This window comes from Odontesthes bonariensis, chromosome 22 (assembly GCF_027942865.1).
Source record: "Odontesthes bonariensis isolate fOdoBon6 chromosome 22, fOdoBon6.hap1, whole genome shotgun sequence".
NCBI lineage: Eukaryota > Metazoa > Chordata > Actinopteri > Atheriniformes > Atherinopsidae > Odontesthes > Odontesthes bonariensis.
The window spans coordinates 12,318,755-12,336,442 of record NC_134527.1 but is presented as its reverse complement, the minus strand read 5'-3'; the positions used below and the strand labels follow the sequence as shown (position 1 = coordinate 12,336,442).

Here is a 17,688-nt window from a genome sequence, read left to right as displayed (position 1 = left end):
AATGGCGTTCCTGTGCACTGACGCCAGAATCTGCCCAAGCATAGAAATTATCCAGCAATGAACCAGCGTGATGATCTTTCGGAACAATGATGTAATCAAGCCTCTCTGCAAGTGCCAGTTCTCTGCATCATCTGGTGCTGGTGGACAGGGAAGAAGACACAACCCCAATAAGAGGTGCTAGTTTAAACAGCCCCTAGTTGGTTGGCTCTTCCTGTAAAAACTTGCCAGGTCTCATTCTCAGTTTTACTTTCAGTGACTGCCACTCAACTCTTTAGGATCTCTGAGTATGGTTACTTCATCCTAACATGCTAACTTATCTATCAGCAACACTTACTTGACATATTTAATAAAATGTTATTGCTACCCCTTCAGTTCTTTTAATGATAATATTTTTTTAATGTTTAAAACTAGTAATTTCACTAATGTTCCCCTGAATTGGCCGGTAGAATGCTACTTTTTTCTGCATATGTACACATGCCCTGTAAAAACTGATAGTAAAGAGGCTCCTTCCTCCCTCTCAGGCTCCACCCATCATTCCACAACAGCTCTACTGAAAATAAAAATCCAGCAAAAGGTCTTTTCAAACAATAGATCACAAATATGGATTTGACCTGAAAAGGCGTAAAGTATGTAATTGGATGCAAAACTAACGTACACCTCTGTGTAAAGGATAAGCGATCAACATTTTCATTAACTTTCAGGACATACTGAGTATATCACTGGCCAGGTATCTGTGAAATATTGTGCAAGACAATTAGATGTTGGAATTTGATTTCATTTGGAATTCAGCACCTTTGGCGCCCACTAATTGTGTGATTTAACACAAGAAGAAAAGAGACCATCAACTGGCTCAGTACTGCCAACAGCAATATTTAATGTTTCAGAAATACAGGAAGCAAACTGCTCGTGCCAAACCAAGAGGCGCAAAAGGAAATCACTGTTGGATTTATAATCAACATTTCATAATCTCACCGAAGACAGGCTGCAACTTAAAGCACATCCACTGGGTGTTGGTGGTGCGAGCGACATGTTGGTCGAGCAGAAGCAGCTGTGTCTGTAAAGTTGAGCGTTCAGCAGCAAGATTGAGTTTCATGTCACATTTCTATGGCAGCACTCGTAGCTCTGAACAAAATTACTGTAGTTACACATGTAAAAGAGACAATTACACTGGGAGACATACTTAAGTGCAGGTAAAATGCAAGCCATTATGCACAGCCACCAAACTAATCTATATTCATGTTGAAATCAACATTTTTGAGCTCCTCTTCAGCTCGGTGTCTGTTCTCCATCTTTATTCTGCCCCATATCTCCACTTCAGAACTGCATTATTCATATTGTTTGAGAGAATCTTGTGACAATGGTGTTGGACGTGTTTGCCTGAGACCTTCCTTGTACTGTAGCCACTGTATGTGTTAAGAGGAGGAGTGAGTATTGGAGGTGTCTGCTCTCCTCCTTCCAAGCTGCCTCTGATTATACCCTGAGCTGCGTGTTCCTGCTGCAGCAACAGCGATGAGGAGGCCGTGCAGTTGGGCGACAACAGAGCTGACCACTTCAGCGTGGACCGAATTGGTTTGATCCCACATGCACGCACCTCTCATCCCCCTCCTTTTCTCTTTCTCTCACCTCTCTGAAGAGCGCCAGAGTGTGAGAAGCCACCCTGAAGATCTCATCAAGAATCCAATCAGCGCGTGAAAGCGAAATGCACTCTCCTTGCAATGTGATGATAGAGAAAAGACATGTTGAGAGAGCCTGTGCGGAGCAAAGATCTCTGCATATGCAAATTGAGCTCAAATTTAGATAGATAGCTTGGATGTTCTTAAGATTATCTCTGATCCTGTCGGGGATGTAGCAGCAGGCTCCAGGGAGAAGAATTTGTGGGGATCAGTCTATCAATATTTATAGATGTAATTGTTGAGCTGTGTGGCATAAGACCAGGATGTGCCTTTAATCCAAGAGGACACTCTTACTCCCTTTAACGCGGAAATGGTCCACCATTTTAGGAGGAAGCTGGATATCCCAATAATCAGGTAAGCTAATAGCGGGCAGGGAGAGTGTTTCCTTCCGGAGCTGTTGGCACGTCAGTCATTCACAGAATTGCTTCTGTCTGGTCTGTGAGCCATTTCAATGCGGTGGAACGTGCACTGTGCCCCCCCATGCATTTAGGGAGGACTACACAGGCCCCCTGGAAGGCCTCTGCACCCACATGGAGGCTCCCCAACTATCGCAGGGACCAACCAGACGTTCCAACATACACCCCCCCACACCCACACCCACACAGGTTCTCAAATCCGAACAAAGCGTTCCTCAGTCTAAAGTGGTTAAACTGTCATTTCAAATCGTCTGGACATCGTGATTACCGGCATGGGAGGAATTATATATTTAGCTTTATGTCTGTCGCCATTTCCTCCCCCCGCCCTGATCTGAAGTGACTAGGCCAGTAGTGCCCTCGATATTACTATCTCTGAGGAGTTAAAACCTTCCCCCAAGAGACGACAGTAATCAAGGGCTGCCAGCAGGAGGGAGGGAGGGAGAAAGCGGGCGGGAGGGAGGGCAGGAGGTGGATGATAGGTGTGCGAAGGCTGATGTTGGAGACCTGTGGGGATGGGATGGTGGAGGGAGTGACAATGGACTCAACTTACAAATATATATGTGTCTAAATCCTGAAACGGATATCAACCTTAAGCCTGTATTGATTAAAACCCTTTTGGAAATCTAAGAAATGTTTCCTTTATGCTTAAATGGCTGAAATCTAAGAGATGATTGTCCATAATCAGGCACTTGCAAAAAAAAAAAAAAGAGAAAGAAAATGGATGAAAATGTGTCACATTTTATTAGAATGCAATTACATTTAGACCTTTGTAAAAATGTGTTTTATCCCATAACAGTTAGTTGTTTTTTTTTTGTCTTTTATTCCAAATAGTTGTAATTATGAGCTGGAGGGATATATTCAGTGACTCCACAGGTGTTTCGTCTGCCAAGAAGTGGCCAGATCAACTTGGATTGGGACGTGCAAAACCCCCACACACAGCAAAGCAAAAACACATCTACCACACAGAAAGCAAACCAATTAGAATACAACACAACCAAAAAAGATTCAAATTTTCCTTAGTGGTTGGGTCGTATGAAAAGCTGTTTTTCAGATTTTTGTTTTGTTTTTTATTTACTCTTTTTTCCTCTTATTGTTTCTGGGTTTTTTTTTTCCCTTTCTGTTTTATCTTGACAGAAGTTTTGACCAGCTTTCTGTTTTGTTTTGTTTTTCTTGTTTCCCGTAGTGTTTTTTCTGATGTGTCTGGGTTTCATTTTCTGTTTTTGTCATTTGTTTTAAATTTTGTTGTCTCTTTAAATGTGGTTTTCACTTTGAAGTTATATTTTCTAAAATTTCTATGGTGTTGTGTTTTGTCCAGTGCCATCAGGTTTTACACCTGAAGTCTCAGCCATACATCACAAACAACAGACACCTGAATCCAGAAAATCCCTCTAATGTACTGGCAAATGATTAATTTTCTATCATTCTCCTTTAAAGTTAATTGATTCTTTTTGACGTCGATATTTTGTAAATCAGCAGAAAAATGAAAAACACGCAGAACAAATCAATGTGAATGTGAGGAAAAGTATGACTGTACATATGAATAGAAAATGCTGTGCTATTTAAGTGTATTCATTGAGCCACTGATGATAAAAATAGGAATATTCAGTCTTTTCTACAGTCCACCAGTAAGAAATTTGTCTCTTGATGAAGCTCCACACCTCCAAACCTCTCATCCATCCTGAAGACATCCATTCATCCTCGGTACATCAATGCCTGGTCCTGAATAAAAGTGACCGTTAGGAAAAGCACATGAATGCAGGCAACAGGCTGGACAGGAAGCCTCTTAATCTGCAATCCAATCCAGCTCTAGTCTAGTGAAACCCGGCTCAGCTTGGCTGACCGAGGCCTGCGAGGAAGGAAGTGAAGGGCTCAGGAAGCAGCGTTCAGAGCTTTCACCAGTCATATCCATCACAGTGCACAGTGATGGAAGCGTGTGTGTGCATATGTGTGTGTGTCCCTGTTTCACCAGTCATATCCATCACAGGGCTCTGTCTCCAGGCATGGGCAAAAGACTCGGAGGGTCATTAGAGGGGCTGGGCTGCAGCGCTGCACTTTAACTAAACATCTTTTCCATAAAATAAATGCTTCCAGGTTACCGTGGGTCCCCGAGAACCCACATCGCCTCGCTCTTGCTGCCACTCATCTGATCCCAATTACCAGACAGACCGGGTCAATGCCAGCCGAGAGTATATGGATATAGACTGAAGCTGTTAGTCTCCAGAGAGAACCAGAATGGACAGCATAATCCAAGTGTGGCATCTTTTTGGTTATGCGCACCTTCTCAGCTCTTGTCACTGTGCAGTGTGTACACTCTTGAAAAGAAATCTAATACATTAAATCACACATCAGTAGTGGCCTCTCTGTGAATAGTTAAAGTGTGTATCTTGGGGGCGTAAAACTGTCAGCTGGTGATCAAACCTGAGACCTATCTGCGATGGGAATGTAACCTCTTTTTCTAATTGCACTTTTATTATATTTCTGTATTCTTCGTCTGTATTCCCAGCATAGGGCCATAAAAACCTCTAAAACATGGTATAAAATCATATGACATATTAATATCAAGTCTTATCTAATGCTGTCACATCTGTGGTTAGTACTTGCTTGGGACTTCATGTCATAAAGTGTAGTTATGTCGTTATATAATCTCGGTTCATGTCATTTCGTGTTTCATGCACGTTAATATCATTGCCTGGGATTGCATGCAACATCTTCTCTTCATGGTTTACCGTATTTTCTTGATATAATTTGGTCTCTAATCTATGTTTTGGTGGGGTACAGAACACAAAGGCTAACACTGTGCAGGCCCTGTGCACATGCTGTTGCACATGGAGCTTGTCACACTCATGAACGTAACGCACAGTTGTGTTGCAGCAGTGCATCAGCTTCTGGTAACTTCTAAAACCCTGTCATATGGTGGGCTTTTGCAGCTGCATAGGAAGAGACGCACTAGATTCTGACTTTAGGTTCATAGTTTATTCTGCTTTGTAGAAGTATAACGTCACATTTGTGTGCAAGCCAAGCGTAGTCATTACATTCACTCTGGTTGTATTGAATGTATGAGGGTAACCTGATCTTGGAAGAGAGGAAGAGTCGATCATGGTGATGTATATGTGTTTGTGCACGAGTGTGTGTTTTTGTGCAGGCGCAGTGTGCATTTACATCCATACATTATTGAATAATTGCTTCCTGATGCTTCCCTCTTCCCTAGAATATTAATTACCAATTGATGAAACTTTGTTGGTCTGAGAGGTTGACATTGAAGGAGGAAATGGGGGCCGTGCATGTAGGAGATCAAGCTGTTTGATGGGGGTTAACTCTTACTTTGAGTAAGTGTACGTGTGGTTTGTGGCGAGGGGTGATGGGCAAGGAGTAAAGCATCAGTTGCATTGGGGAGCTTAGTTTCAGGGGGAGCCATTTTTCTTTAAAGTCATGATTACATTTTGAGAGGGCAGCTAGATAAGAACATCACAAATTCTTCACATATTCATGGAAGATTATCTTTCAATTGGGAAAAAAAAAGGAAAAAACTGCAAAACAAATTATACTCAAAATTTGAAGTTCAGGAGCTGTTGCTATTTTGGCCAGGTCCATCTAGTAAAGGGGATATTCCTCCCTCAGTGAGGCGCTTTATTAATAAAGTTACGGTACTCAATATGCAGGTACTATGGCTTGATCAGTGATAATATACGTGCACATTTTTAACTCATGTCATACATTGAACCAAACAGCCAAATAAGAGGAAAATAGTACAGAACATGAACCTTGGCCTGAAATAATGAACACTTCAGCAATGTTTGTTTGTGTCAGTTATCCCTGTGACTCTTTGATTTCAGGATCTGCCTCAAAATTATTCCAGATTTAATGGATTTGATATCAGAAGACTTCAGAAAGCCTAAGCCTGCATCAAAAGGAGGAGAGCACCATCTAGTGGAAGAGTGACGTAAGCAGGAATGGATCCGGCTGAAACATACCCGAACTGAAACATTTGTATCTATTCATGAAAAAAATTAAATTAAATAAAAAAAAAATCAACAAATAAAAGATATGTCAGCTGCACCTGAATCAATACTCGGGCTCGGATGCTGAGCACTTCCTCTTCTTTTTCAACACAGCTGGCATAGTAACAAACTTCTTTGTTGTTTCTGTGTTTTTTTTCTTTTTTAACCATGTGATCTTACATGTTCTAATTAATGAAAACGTCGTAAATCGCTGTATACATTTTGTTTTGAAAGCAGTTACGCCTTTGTGTGGACAGTATGACCTCACTGACTCCACCTTGTTGTGGGGGAAGGAGCTGAGGCGGAAAGAATTCTGCTTCAGCTGAGATCGAAGCAGATTTGGACCTGCCCGGGGATATAAGAGATGACTTTGAGCTTGCAATTCAAGAAGATGATGAGGTGAAAAAAAAGAAGATGCTGTAGAGACCGATAAAGCCAGAGATGAGCAGCGAGAGAGATCACATCCCATGTGGACCAGGAGTATCCCGTATATATGTTTTATTTAGTGACAGGATAAAGCATCATTTCCTTTAATAAGCTACTATTGAAAGTTATAGTAAAAAATAAATAAATACAATACTTTAGATTTTAGGTTGTAATTTACCTGGCACATACACAACACTAGCATTGTCCATATTATACATTACAGTATTAATATGTACTACTCTTTGCATTCAGTTTGCTTTGTGTTGGTATTTACCCAGGTATTGTTATTATTATTATTATAACAGCTAAACTCTTTTCTGGCTTTTCTAATCTCCAGGATCTTCCTACAACACATGATCTGAAATGGAAGCACACACAAAGACAGATTAAAAAAATGACAATGTATTCAGTTTTATGGGGAAATAAAGACAAGAATTACAAATTCTAACTTTTCAAAATCAAGTTTAATAAATCGGGATTAATTATGTTAGTGTTGCACAACGGCCATTTTTATAATAATAATAATACATATGATTTTTATCTCGCATATAACAGATTCTAATTATTAATCTGTTATATGCGAGATAAAAATCATATGTATCAAGTTCCTGTAAAATTAAGAACTGCAAGATTTTCTTTAGAAACCCAAAATAGGTAGCAAAGCATACAAAAAGAAATTGGTGATATAATGATGATATAATAATTGGCATTTGGGGGAGAACATGTTGACATCAGCAAAGGAAGAAACCTTGATGTCACCTGAACTGCATGTTCAGTCAGTGACTGTAAAGTACCTGTAGATACCTATAGAAGTTCCTGTAGAGTACAATGTAATAATTCAAAATTACGGCTGATGATTACTTCTTCACGTCAGGTTATTTCCCATTCCTATTCATCCAATGTTGACTGAAAAGATTTCCCATAGAGAAATGCGATAAAATTCCCCCTGTTTCACATTAACAAAGTGGCAGCCAGATGGTATATTCATTGACTGAAGATTAAAGGATGTATTCATCCCTTTATTCATTTATTTGCTGCTCAAAGACTTAACAGAACAATGTACTATATTCTGTATTGTAACACTGTATTCTGTTGTAGAGGTTATCAAGCATTTGGAGGAAGTTGTTAACTCAATAAATTCAGCAATAAAACATGATATTGTATAATTGTATGGGATGGAGTCTACCACCACACCACCGTGCAGCCCTCAGTCTAATGATAATTTATGATTTTCTATCAATTCAAGCTCAAATACTACTGACAATACAGGCCTTTTTCAAACATGTTTTCGTAGCAAATGTAAGATACTTTATTGGTGTCTCTTTGAATGTGTTCTGCCAAACCCGTACCAACATATGTTAATGCCTACAAGAAGAAGATTTAAGCATGACGGGTAATGAACAGACCGCAACAACACGAGAAGAATCGGCATCATTATTCAGGACAGCATTAAAAGGTTTGGTCTTTATTTTTGTTGTTGTTAACAGCTGTGCATGAAAAGATGTAAAAGATTACACTGTTCTTTACATTTCAATACATATCTCTTTCTTTTTTTTAAAACCTATTTGATAGTTTGATAGTATCAACTGTTGGCTTGTTTTTGTTGCCAGCTAAAGATTGTAAGTGATGAGCACAGCCTATGTTTGCCACGTAACTAACAGAGTGTCATTGAGATGGTTGTCCTTCTGCTCGGTCCTCCCAAAAACTCTTTGACTACCAGGTTCTTGGTCATCTATCTGATCATGACCAACTATTTGCTTGTGTTGCTGGGAATACACAAAAGCTTTACAAAAAACTTTCTTTCTTTCTTCAATCTATGACTCACAACAAGTGAATCACACAGGTCTTGATTTTGGTTTTGTGCGAACATGCAGTGTGAAGTGTAAGACCTTACACTCAGGTGTGTCTTTGCTTTCCTAAATTGTCCTCAATCAACTCAGTTTGCCTCAGAAAACCCCCCCACAAACCAGTTCCAGATACATGATGGCACATAACGATGAGCAGGGCAGACGGGATGCCAAAATGAGTTTCCTGTTTTTTATGGTTATCAAATTTAGAAAAAGAAAGAAAAAGAGTGTTTGTGATTAATGGGTTGCTGAAGGGGAATTTCAGTGTTATTTAATGGCAATTTCATCAGCTGAATATGTCATCTACAAGTAAAAAAAGGTTTGGACCCTTTGTTGCAGCCACTGTATGTAATGCCGTGGACAAGAAATACAAAATACAAGGTTGTGTGGATGTGAGAGTTGTTCGGAGCTCATCCCTAATAGAGGATAAAGTGAAATCTTTCAAATTGCCCTTTCAGTAAAAATTCAAGTTGCGGTTGTTGAAGATGACCAGCTTCACAGAACAGGCACAAAGCAGCAAAAAAGGGAGAAACAAGTCAAGTTCAGCTGCATGAAATGCTGTCAGGATACAACATTTTCAACAGAATGAATCAGACACTAAAATAACTACAGGCAGTGAAGCATCTTGCCAGGAGTTTGAGTCACTTCTCAGAACACAAACGCTACAGAGAAAATTCTTCTTTGCTTGCAGACGGGAAGGTGACCTTCTTTTAATCTAATCCTGACCTTTCATTTTTGAAAATGGATTTTAGACCATCGTTTTTTTCCGCTCACTTTTTAGACAACTAAATAGATAGTTGTCTCCTTGTTTAATATTTTTGGAACCTAAAATTTAGAATTTTTGCTTTATTTTCTCTTTTTAGAAAAAAAGTCTACATTGTTACATTTAGTGTTTTATGCCTGGGGGTATCCATTTGTTTCTACAACACACAAAATTATTATTGATTAATATATTGATTAATATAATTTATTAGATAGATGGATGAATAGCTTTTATTGTTATTGTAAAAGAGCATTACAAAGAAGTTGTCAGCAGTAACTCTGACGGATCGTACCAAAAATGTACCAAAAATGTACCAAAAACATTAAAATATACATTTATATAAAACATAAATATATATTTATAAAATATGAAAGGGAATTCATTATAACTATATAATGTGAGCTGGGTGGCAGCCGAAGGGGGAGACCTTGGTGGTCTGATCGTCAGCTACTGAAGTGATACACCTACACCGAACAGAAGCCACTAGAGTCAATAAAACCGTGCTTGAGCCATCACGTCCATTGGAAAACAGAGTTTGAAGCTCAACTCTCTGTCAGGGCTTCCACAAATTGCACACAGCTTATGTGACTCAAGAAATAACAAATTTCTTTCCAAAAACTGTAAAGGTTCTATCATTTGTGTTTCTTATCAAGACAACAAAGAGGACCACCAAGTAAAGAATACAAAATCTACATTTATTGCACATCTTTCACTTACTGAGTATTAAAATCAGCACATTTTGCAGCACATTTGGGCTTTATCAAATCAATCAAACAAACGACAAACATACAGACCAACAGTGTAATAAATGCCTCATGAGTTTGCTGTGGCCTCAGTATCGTGCAGATGGCATTTGAAGCTTCAGAACCCTGTCTGTCCCCAATGTCTCTGTAAGCGTGGGACAGTGTCCAGAGCAAGATGTGATCAGCAGACTGCAATGTCCTCGTTCACTTAAAAACCTGCTCAAGGACTCATCAAAAACGCTGTTCCCTTCTCGGTACCCATCCAACAACAGCAGAGACCTGCCGGACGAGGTTAACACAGTCCTCAGCTCCTGCGTTGATATCTTTTCACTCAGAGAGAGCTGAGCCGCCGTCTCCTGAAGCAGGTCACCCTTCGCCATGCTGCAGTCGACACAGACGAGATGACCAAGGTCGCTGAGATCAGGGAAGTTAGAAGGGGCAAGCCGTGGCCCTTCAGTCCAAGATGAGAGCAGGATTTGAGCTACGGTCGTCTTCCCACTCCCTGTTGGTCCCTCAAGTAAAAAGACCTCACCAGCTTCTGGGAGTAAATCTCGGAGACTCACAGACTGGCCCTCGCTGAAACAGAGAAGCATTAATGTAATTTCACAAAAACCTCAGCTGTGAGCATCACTTAGATCTGTCGGATGTTGAATTTGTGAGGCTTTAACAATACAAACGTTTCTACAGAAAGAATGGGCCTTGAATTGATCCGGGTGGGACAAAAACACCCTTCTCAAAAACACTGTGCTCTCACACGGTGAGATGACAAAAACACTCCTTGTGCTTTCAAACTCTTTTCAAAACCACTGAGGTTGCTACATGCTCTTAAAGTAATAGGGTTTGCCTGGCCTGGACCTGTGAAAAACAAGGAGTTGGTTTCTCACAAAATAGTGATAGGTTTTAGTAATCGTGGAATAAAACTGCTGGGTTTACTGGAAATGAGATTAAAGAAGTAGGAGTGTGTGATATTCTTATAATCAGTTTGGAAATATGTCTTTGTGACTCACTTGTTTTTCAGCCTACGAGGCAGCTCCTCCACACTGAAACTTTCACAGTGTTGTCTCGTCTCTGTGCTGAGGGAGAATTCGGAATAATACTCTTTTAGACATGACCCAAGATTTTCCTCTGTGCAACCTGCAGAAAACAAAACACTTATTCACTCATTTGTTGAAAAGGAATCATACAATGTATTTTATTTCTTCCTTGAAAAGAACATCCATGAGCACCATCAGTTAAGCTAACATGTGTTGTTTGACTGTGGGACTCGACACGGAAAAGTCTGTGCCGAGATTCAAACTGAGAACCTCCATGCTGGGAAGCGACAGCGGCAACCACAGCATCGTCATTGTTTTATCACCCAGATTTCTTTGTTTATTTCTTGCTCTTTGAAAATAAGAATGTCAGTGTCAACATTTAATATGTTGTCTTGGGGGCCAAGTCTTTATTAAACCATGGGCACAAACGATTTAAAAATTTTTGCATTCTGGTTTTTCTTTTTCGTTTAAAAAGCACCCCAGGTTTAGTGCTTTTGGTACGCGATGGTGGTTACTTTGTTCAGGGCTTCTCGGGTGTCTTGCAACTGTCTTCAGGGGGATGTTTCGCATCCGAAGACTTTATTGCACTTATCCATTCAATTTACCAGCACCACTGAGGAAACAGTGTTGCACCACTGTGGAAACCCGAGCGCCTACAGATTTTTTTTACTCAGCGCCAAAGCAAACAAATGATGGATGATCATTTCTCAACTGTAAAATAAAAACACTGTGCCAAAACAATAAAAAAAAACTCTCACCTGCAACAAAGACTGTTCCCTCGCCCCCATTTTTTTTATCTGTTTGTAGGTCTGAAGGAGAATGAACAGCGTGTGAGAAATCTAACACAAAAGTTTTTTATATTTACAGAGGTACAGAATCAGCAGTCATCAGTTCACAAGTGATTCAGTTATGGCTCATGTGTACATATTCTAAGAGTGCATCATCAGCAATTTGACTCAAATCGACAAAAAGCTGCAGAACACCTTTTCTTTCTCAAAGTTATCAAGACATATTTGGTTTAAGCAATGCTTTCAAAACTAATTACATTAATGGCTTTAAACACAAAGAAGGAATGGAGCTGTTGAGACTCACAGGCAGCTGCAGACGTAGATCTGTCCAGATCATCAAGCAGACTGTTCGTGGTGCTGCGAGCTCTGGCCCCTATAACAGAACAGAGCTTCTGATTTAGAGCGTTGATACAAAATGTTGGGTGTGCATGTAAGCGTGCACACAGTAACAGAAATGATCATGCATGGTTTGTCTTGGTGATGGGTGCAAACAGCGTATAAATGAATAGAAATCATTCAGCTGAATTAGATGCAAAAATGCAACATGACGGTCTTTGTTTTAACTGGATGTTTTTAGTCCTTTCCATTAACACTTTATATGTGGGGTGATATGTTGTTATGATGTTGTAATCAATTAAGAATGATGATGTTCTGGCTTTGAATTCATCTCCGACCTTTTCAGCTCTGAATGTAACTCATTTAATGGGAGCGTTACTTGCTTGTCTAAGTGCCGTCGTGAATGTTCGTGCTTTCCTGGAAGCAGATTAAAATAGTCATCCAACCATTTCCGTTACAGTAACTGAGTAGAATTTTTAAAATCACGTTCACACATTTCATTTGTACGCTGAAAAATGTGCGATAAGTCGACTATTCAAATGAAGAAGGTGTTTGGTTAACAATATGAACACGTGCTTACAAAAACCACCCATGCATTTGCAAATAGCCTCAAATTCCCCTGATACACAGAGCAAAACCAGTCTGGGTGTTTCCACTGGCTGTTGTGACACATCTAAGTTCCTAAAAAAACATGCACATCAAGTCACATGCTCGTAAAATTCCAACAAAATTCAAGTGACAACCATAAAAGTGGCAAATCAACCATACGAATAGCAAATTATTTGACAAAACTTCCTCTTTTCAGAGGAAATGTGACTTGACGTATTACAGTACAGGAGACTGCTTAGTCATTATTACTGAAATGACACGCGGTTCTTCGCTCGCAGGGCACAAATTATCCTGCCCATTTGACCAAAACAACAACAACAAAAAAAAGCTGATAAGGCTTTGAAACAGGAAGGACATTTTAAAATGCTGAGTAATGCAATCGGCCAACCTGTGAGTTGCTTGTGGTGCGACTCAAAGACAGATTTCCCTTTCAGTTTGACATAACTTAGTTGAATCATTTTATGTCCGAGGTCAGCGCAGCACTCTCTGTAATCCTCAAATGGATTATAAAAACAAAATGTGGTCAAAACTTGCAGTGAGGAAATAACAAAAGGCCCTGCTGCCAAAAGAGAAACCCGGCCTTGCAGTGATGTGTTGACAAGTCTGGCCCTCAAGCTAAGAAGATGAATGCAACTCTAGCCAAGATGAGTTCCTTAGAATCTTAACCTTGAATCATTCGTTACAAGTATATCTGTCACTGTGAATCCCTCATGACTTTGCTTTCATTCATATATTCCTCATACGCGTCCATAATAAGTCTGCATGTGTCGTATTCTACTGCCAATTCAAAATCTCTCTACATGTGGAATGACGATGTGTCTCACACCCCAGTAAAAAAAAAAAAAAAGGAAGCCTTTCGAGGTAGATAGAATAGAATAGAAAAATACTTAATTCTTCTCCCAATGGGGGAAATTCAAAATTATATTACTGTACATAAGAGTAAACTGATTAATTTTGTCTCCCGTCAACACCCAGAGCTTTTGTCGTGTCTGTATTTCTTAAATCTACTTGCAGCTAAATTAGGTGACGGGTTACCTTTTCGCCGTCGGTAAATAAGCAGGCCAACAGCAATGACAATCAGAATTATTACAATGCTCAGTGCAATGATGAGAGCATCACTTTCTCCACGAGGAACTGCTGTTTCATCTGTATCAAAAAGACAAAACACAGAAGGATCGCTGTTAACACAGTTGAAGTGAATTCAGACATGACGAGGCCAAGTCCACACTTGTTTCAACCACTCTGGAAAGAACCAAATATGCCAATTTAAAAGTGCTGCAGACTTCCTCTTAGTGGTCAAGAGCTAAACAAATTAAGGTTACATATTAAAAGTAGGCTTGCGCTTGAGTAAAAGTCTTTCAGCTGTGTGTGAAGACCAAATCCTCAATTTACTTGCCTTCTTTTTGTCGATGTATTGCAATGAACTAATTTAGCATTAAAGCAGCTTTGGGCTGCTTTTCGGAGCGGAGCTGTAACTCAGAGAAGGAGCACCATTCTATTTGTAGATTTAACTTATCGAGTCAGAAAATAATGGGTCTGAAAGTAATAATGGGTTTTTGGACAAATACAAGTGGAACCACGAGCAGCTTACATATAAACAAAACAAAGTCAGAGAGTTCCTCAAATGGCAGAAGGTCTTACTACAGCAACCCTTCACACGGCTGATCCGTTCAAAGCTTCAGTGAGAAGCAGGGGAACTCTTGCAACTCTTGAGAAAACTGCGGTGAAAGTGCTGATCTCTTCTTCGTTGGTACTTGCATTTGAAGTAGTCTGAGACCACATTCATGGTGTAAATCAAAGGGTGAACATATGAACACAACAGGAAGCAGTGGGAGATAGCGAGGTACAAGGGAGATGACGTCAGATTTCCTGTCCACGCTTCGAGAGCAAGTTGCTTTCAATAACACAAAACAACTTTAAGTTCAGACAATTCTTGCTTTAGTTTTCTTTCATTCAGACATAACGCAAGGGGGAGAAAATGTTGGGTGGTATAAAGAAAAAAAAAGTAAACTGGGGTGCAAAAGCAGCATATGGTATTCATAGTTGATCTCTTGATACTAATTTCATTATCCTATCTTTTCAATCTTTTTTGGAGAAGTGCACAGCAGACCAGAAATGAGAATGAGGTCTGATGCATCACTTGCGAGCAACGACGGGCAATTACGCCCCGCTGCTTGACTCAGTGTTGGCAAGCTGCCGTTCCATCTGCGTGCTTCTTCTCTCCTGCGAAATATTCTGAGCACTGCCCAGAAAGAAAGCCTCAGCAGATGTAAACATTTACCTGGAACGTGAAACGTTGCGGAGTAGCCGTCGCTTGTGAAGTTACACGTGTAGTTGTTCTTCTCCGATGAGCTGACTCGTATCTGACTGGTGATTTTAAAAAGCTGGTCCGGTGTTGTCACAGCGCTGGTGTTGGGACTGTATCTCTGCATATGTCCGTCTGACCACACGACAGAAGACTGAGGGTATCCCTCAGACTGGCATGTTAGCAGCACCTTGTCCCCGCTCGGAGTCGTCTCTATGCGTTTAGTCACTGATTTGTAAGGTGCTAGAAGAGAATTACAGGTTCAGGCTCACAATACTCTATTATGGACAAGATATCGTGTGGTTACTTGTATATATGGATAAATGAAGGCTCCTAAGGGATGATTTCAATGGGCCGAGAGCTGTGTTCTCTCTTTTTCTTTTCAAAAAAAATGTTGAGTAACAACGGTCTCAGTTTCGGTTTTGGAATGTGTGATGCTTTAACTGCCCAGAAATGACCACGTGTGGTGGCTATTGAGCAAGACCGTACCCAGAACAAAGTTTTCAACAAAAAAACTCCAAAATCAGCACAACGTTACACATCACAGACCAGATCAGTTCTCACCTCCAACTGACAAAGTGATGGTTTTATAGTCAGTTCCTTCTGCTGTTTGAACCAAACACTGGTAAGTCCCAGAGTCAGACATCCTAAGATTGGACATCTGTAAGATGACAAAAAAGAAGGAAAAATCCTTTAATATCCTGGCGGAAAAAAAACTCCCTCATCAGTTAAGCCTCCATCAATCTCAGTAGCAAACACATATGTGTGTAAAGTGAGAAATATCTGTTCACAGAGCACAGGCTACTCCACATTGTTCTCTTTTAAGCAGAACTTAAGCACAGTTTCAACATGCTGTAAGCTAAATATAAGGTTCCAGTGACATCTCACCTTCTAAAACTCTTGGGAGGGGGGGGGGCATATGACCATTTCTAAGAGGAAATTCTAAAGGAAATGACTCATCAGTGTTGTCCTCTAAATGCTATGTACGGTAAATCTGAGCACATCGCCTGACTGCTGGTACTGACCTCTAACTTTGCCCAGCCATCCTTCAGCTCATCGGTGAGAAGCCGGACTCGGCCCTGATACTTCTGAGAGGTGGAGTGCTCTGCTCCGTTATCAATCCGAATTACTTCCTGAAACGGGGCGGCGGTGGTCCAGTGCCAGGTCACCTTCAGATCAGAATTAGGACGGGAGGGTTTCAGACTGAACCTGCAGCCCATCACAACATTTCCTCCAAACTCCGACTTGTACATGGTCTGCTCCGCCTCCACAGTGAACAAGACTGCAGGGAAATAAGATCAAGTAAACAATTAAAGCCATAATCAGTGCACTAAGAAAGTAAGAGACGACATCAAGTTGTACTGATGAGATCATTTTTACTTTACTTTGCAGCGTTAAGATGGGTTATGAGTCAAACTCATATAGAAAGGTAGTTACCTTATTTTTTTTTTCATAAAAGTAAAGTTTCAACCCACCTGAGAGAGATGGCTGAAGCATGACTTGCAAAAATACAAGAAGGGTCAAGTCCATTGAAACCTAAAGAGGAAACAAAAGGGATTTTTACAGATGATTAAATGTTTCACCAATGACTGAAAATTTCAGTCACTCCAGTCATTTCAAGCCGGCACTGGAGATTGATCTTCTTTACACTGCAACTTTATGACAATGAGATAACAACATAGACTGATATATACACATACATATGTGGTTGAAATATACATTTATATCACTAATGACTCAGCAGTGGCACTGAGCAAATCATTTCCCTATTGTTTTGGGTTTTGTTTACAAGATAACAACAGAAAACGTACAGAAGAAAAGCTTTAAGATAACTCTGGAGCTGTGTCAACACACACTGAGACTACATAAGAACATCTGCAGTAGCATTTTAACTGGGACAGACACCATGTGACATTGGAAAACAGCATGCCAAACAAGCTCGTAAATTTCAAGTTTGTACTTCACATAATTGTTACTTCAAATGTGGGAGATCTGTCATTGGTTAGTCAGCCACTGGTATAACTGAAATTACAGCAACATGGTATCATTATGTATAAATATAAAGAATAGATCAAAAGAAACAAATAATAATTTGAATTTCTATAAATCTCCCTTCCTAACAGTATCACAGTTACTCCAATAATATAATTAAGTATGTTGAACCATAATCTAAAACATATCAACCAAATGAAAGAGCGCTGCTCATAAGTCAGCTTTCTCCTACCTGCAGGTTAGTCATGATCCTATTAATGTTTTTAAGAGTTGTTTCCTTCTTCCTTAATCTCTGACTGTTCAAAAACGCTCTCGGAGTCCCTATTTAGCAGGGAGAGGAGGACCTAATCGTTCCTCGATAGAGAGCCCTCCCTGTTGATGTAACTTTAACCGCAACCAAACTGCGCTTTGTTTAACACAAGCAGCAACAAGTCACTCTTGCTTGTCCGCTAAATAACTAATATTCACCGTTATGTGAGCAGTTCGAGCACAAACAATCCACATGTTCTTCTAAAGCCGGCTAGACAACAAGTGCAGACTGACGTCCTACGCGTAACGGAGATAAAGAATCACAAGTGAACAATAGGCCTACGCTTGAGTATATCTAAACAATAAGGCTTGTTTAGAGACGGAATAAGCTACTTACTGTAAGGAGAGAATAAGCAGTATCTGTTGTAACTGACAGCACCCCCAAACCGTTATGCCGTTATTAGTTGTTGTCTGTTTTTAACGTAAAATCACAACCAAAAGAAAATATC

General features: G+C 40.1%; 1 protein-coding gene across 1 annotated transcript; it reads right to left on the bottom strand.

Moving 5' to 3' along the window:
- Window positions 1–9,417: 9,417 nt before the first annotated feature.
- Window positions 9,418–17,393, bottom strand: LOC142373126 (uncharacterized). Its single transcript, XM_075456207.1, has 10 exons — window positions 17,163–17,393; window positions 16,414–16,474; window positions 15,964–16,220; window positions 15,503–15,599; window positions 14,915–15,181; window positions 13,669–13,779; window positions 11,993–12,061; window positions 11,659–11,709; window positions 10,874–11,000; window positions 9,418–10,442 (listed from the first exon to the last, which is right to left on the bottom strand). The coding sequence occupies exons 1-10, from the start codon at window positions 17,175–17,177 to the stop codon at window positions 9,956–9,958; spliced, it is 1,542 nt and encodes a 513-aa protein (XP_075312322.1). The 5' UTR covers window positions 17,178–17,393; the 3' UTR covers window positions 9,418–9,955.
- Window positions 17,394–17,688: the final 295 nt, after the last annotated feature.